This window comes from Verticillium alfalfae, genomic scaffold, assembly GCF_000150825.1.
Source record: "Verticillium alfalfae VaMs.102 supercont1.9 genomic scaffold, whole genome shotgun sequence".
NCBI classification, from domain to species: domain Eukaryota; kingdom Fungi; phylum Ascomycota; class Sordariomycetes; order Glomerellales; family Plectosphaerellaceae; genus Verticillium; species Verticillium alfalfae.
Window position 1 is genome coordinate 334,388 of NW_003315030.1, and position 3,472 is coordinate 337,859.

Below are 3,472 nucleotides of genomic sequence, written 5' to 3' on the forward strand. Positions count from 1 at the left end.
CTCAAAGTGCTTGGTGGACGAGCAGCAGGCGGGGGGCCCCCGAAGCCCGTGCGAACCGACGGTGTCGTCGGTGGCCTCAATCTCGACGAAGAAGGAGCCGAGGACGTTGATGCCCCAGCTGGTACGGGACTTGCGGTACTTCTCCCATCGCGAAGAGGGGGTCGAGATGGGCGAGTCGATCAGCCTGTATCGGTGGGCGCCTCGTTAGCCTTTTCCCTTCCTTCTTTGTTCTCTCTTCTCGACGTTCTTTGGTTCTTGCCCGTCTCTCTCGCTTGTTTTCCCAAATGGGCCGGAGGCCCGCCAACGCTTGGCACCCTGGGCATTGGAGAACCAAGCCATCCAGAGAGCAGCTTCGTTCTTCACCCAGGAATGCAGCAGATCGGGCTTAGAAGGGAAGAATGGATCAAACTCACCAGTGACCACCCTTGACGTTGTGGTAATCGCCTCCAGCACCGACGCCGTCAATGACATAGGACCGAACGGCCTTGATGGTGGGGAACTGCCTGACGCCGGACGCCATTGTGTCACAGTTTCGATTTTGTGTGATAGGAAAAGAGAGAGAGAGAGAGAGGTCGGGTGGGTTGACGGTGATGATGCGATGAGGGGTCGCTTCACACGTTGGAGATGGGGGGAGGAGGGGTGAAGGAGGAAGAGGAATGAGGGTGAGGAAGGGACAGGAATATAGTCGAGTCAAGAGGTGGGAGCACAAGGGGGTTATCAATGGACGGCCGTGACGGCACAGTGGTGCGGTCGAGGGTCGGCGTAAGCCTACCGTCGGGGATTCTCTCTGCTCTGGCCGATCCAGGGCAGGTACGCACCCACGGCGGGCGCGGCGGGCGGCACCTACAATGGGCAGTAGTGGGGGGGGGGGCACCATCGAGGAATCACGAGAGATTGATGGAAGCTTTTCGTGCATCGGGAAGAGATGCACCGACATAGTGGAACCGGTCCGGTCTGGGGGTGAGAGGGCCAGAGGGAGAAAGACAGAGCCACCCGCATCGGAGCTGGAGCCCGCGAGCTGAGCACGCAGGCAGGCTGGCAGGCAGGTGAGGTGACAGAAGTCTGGACTATCTTGAAAAAGCCGAATAGGGCAGCCGTCACGGTGTGTGGTGTTACCGTTCTGAATCCACCACATTGAGCTCTGCTGCGTGCCCCTGTGTGTCTGTGAATCCATGTCTGTGTGCCTCTACGTTGTACGTACCTACCTTAGCATAAAGTACCTGTGTGTCTCTGATGATCTGATGTTCCTTCCGTACCCGATGTTCTGCAGACTCAGCGGCCGCACTCTGTCGGGTCCGTCTGGCGCTGGTACCCTTGTCGGAAAGGTTATTTCTCCTGTTCGGTATGCGCGACGATGAGGGATGCTTGGCTTTGCTGGCGCAAGACAAGGGAGGGAGGGGCTCGAGGGCGCGCGATCGAGGACCTGGCCAACTGGAGTTTCCCCGTCGGACATTTCTGCAAACGCGGGGGTCACTTTCGACATGTCGATTGGACAAGACATCGTCATGTGCTCGATTGCCAGTGATTACCTAAGGGGTGTGCCCCTCCACACTGATCAAGCTGATACTACATGATGGGATATTTATCCTGACCTTGCGTGACATGATCGGCCAAGGACTGTTCTGCGGATAAATCCACGGATGCAATACTGGGACTCTTCAGTCTGCCTATGAGCAACGCATCTTGACGCCAAGCAGAGGAAAAAACATTTCAGAGATAACAAGCCCCTATGCACAAGTCTGGCCTGGCCCGCGCCTGATCAAGGGTCGGCCATGTGCGGCGGCGCTGTTGTGCCCGCCAGGCGAGTCAAACATGAACATGAACATTGCCGCATGAAGGGACGAATGTGGGTGGCGGGGCGGAGGCTGATGCAAGTGCCGGGAAAGGGGGATTGGCGACCGAGAACTCCGCCCCGTGTCACTGTCACGTGGAAGCCATCCATGTCTTGGACGCCCGAGGCCCCCGAAGCGATGAACCACAAAGGGGAACCATACGTGAGCAAGTGAGGCACCGTACCTTGGAGAAGGTGGTGGCGGGTAGGATTCAAGCAAATCGTCCGACCTTGCTGGGATCCAGGTGGCCCTCGAGCCTATCACGCCTTGTCCACCACCAATTCGAAGGATCTCCAATGGCGACGATCGCTGTGACCAGGGCGCAACAAGCCAGCTGAACATATATGCGTTGGGGGGGGGGGGTGGAAGTTGACCATGCATGCAAACGGCAGTGGCATCGCCGAGCCCCGACAACGAGATGCGTGTCGCTAGACTTGAGTCGTCTGGTCTTCTCATTTTCTCTGTGTGTCTCTCTTTCTCATATACACACACACACATACACGAGCACACCTTCTTTACAGTTTCCTAGTCTTGTAGCCGCTGACTTGGCGGGCTTGTGTACCCAGGCCGTCGGGATGGGTCCTATGTCTCTCGTCGTGTTGCTCCCTTTCCCTCGGATGCGCCAGCGCCCCAACGTGACTGCAGTGCTGCAGGACTCCGGCTCCAGCACTCCTGCCGGACTACTGCTGCTGCTGGACGGGGCAAGGGAAGGACCAATGGCAGCTGATGGGAATGGGGAAAGAACTGCGGTGCAGTTACACCGTGTGTGCTTGGCAAACACAGTGCACAAAATACGGGCCTTGCTGGGTCAGCAGCATCTCTGATTGGACAGAGTGTTCCAGAAGGCCCCCTCCGCAATTTCTTCCTTGGTGCTTCTCCGCATCGCACCTGCCTCCAACAAAGCCCAAAGCCCGTCTCGCCTGCCAGTTGGTGTGCCACCATGGATTTCCCCACACAATCCATCGCAAACCCCCTCCATCCTCAATCTCCCGCTTCATTCGGCTCGGCTGATCAATTCTCTGTGATCAACTCCCTTTCCCCTTTCCGCATCGTCCCCCTGATCCTTTTCTTGAATCAGGTCTCCAACGCAGAAGAGGATATCCCGGCACCAAGCCAAGGGGGGGCGGCTCACCTGTCTTGTTTGTATCTGCCCCATCAAAAAGAGGAAGAAAAAAAAGGACAAGCCCAAGCCGAGAAACAAAGAACGAACGGGGTCTGGGGCTGGCCACAATCCATACAGCACCTTCACCTATCTTACTGCTTTCCCCATTACCCACTGCCCATCCTCTCCACCTTGATCAGCAGCAACAGCAGCAGCATTGACAGACAGTACCAGCACGAGGGACCTCGGAACCCTGTACGAGTGTTTCCCCCCCCCGAAGCTTGCCGGCACCCCCCCCCCCCCTCGAGTCAAAAGCCCCGAGGTTTCTTCTCTCTCTCCCAATTTCTTCTCCTCTGCCCAAAATTACCCCGAGGCCCCAGGGCGCTCACACGCATCCTCCTTGCCCTGCCTCGCGCCGCCCGCCGAGAATCACCTCTGTTGGCGTGGTGCTGGGTGCTCGGAACCTGTTTTGGGGCTGCGCTTCCTCGCCCTGATCCCCCCGAACATCGAATCGAACCCGCATCGGCGCCGGGCCCTG

General features: G+C 58.0%; 1 protein-coding gene across 1 annotated transcript in view; it reads right to left on the reverse strand.

Moving 5' to 3' along the window:
- The window catches only part of VDBG_07059 (conserved hypothetical protein), a gene marked incomplete at both ends in the record, with an annotated part of 1,691 nt that extends 1,171 nt beyond the window's left edge, over nucleotides 1-520 (reverse strand). Inside the window, 2 exons of the mRNA XM_003002442.1 lie at nucleotides 61-184; nucleotides 414-520. Of these exons, the coding sequence (XP_003002488.1) occupies nucleotides 61-184; nucleotides 414-520 (231 nt within the window). The remainder of the gene's footprint in view (nucleotides 1-60; nucleotides 185-413) is intronic.
- Nucleotides 521-3,472: the final 2,952 nt, after the last annotated feature.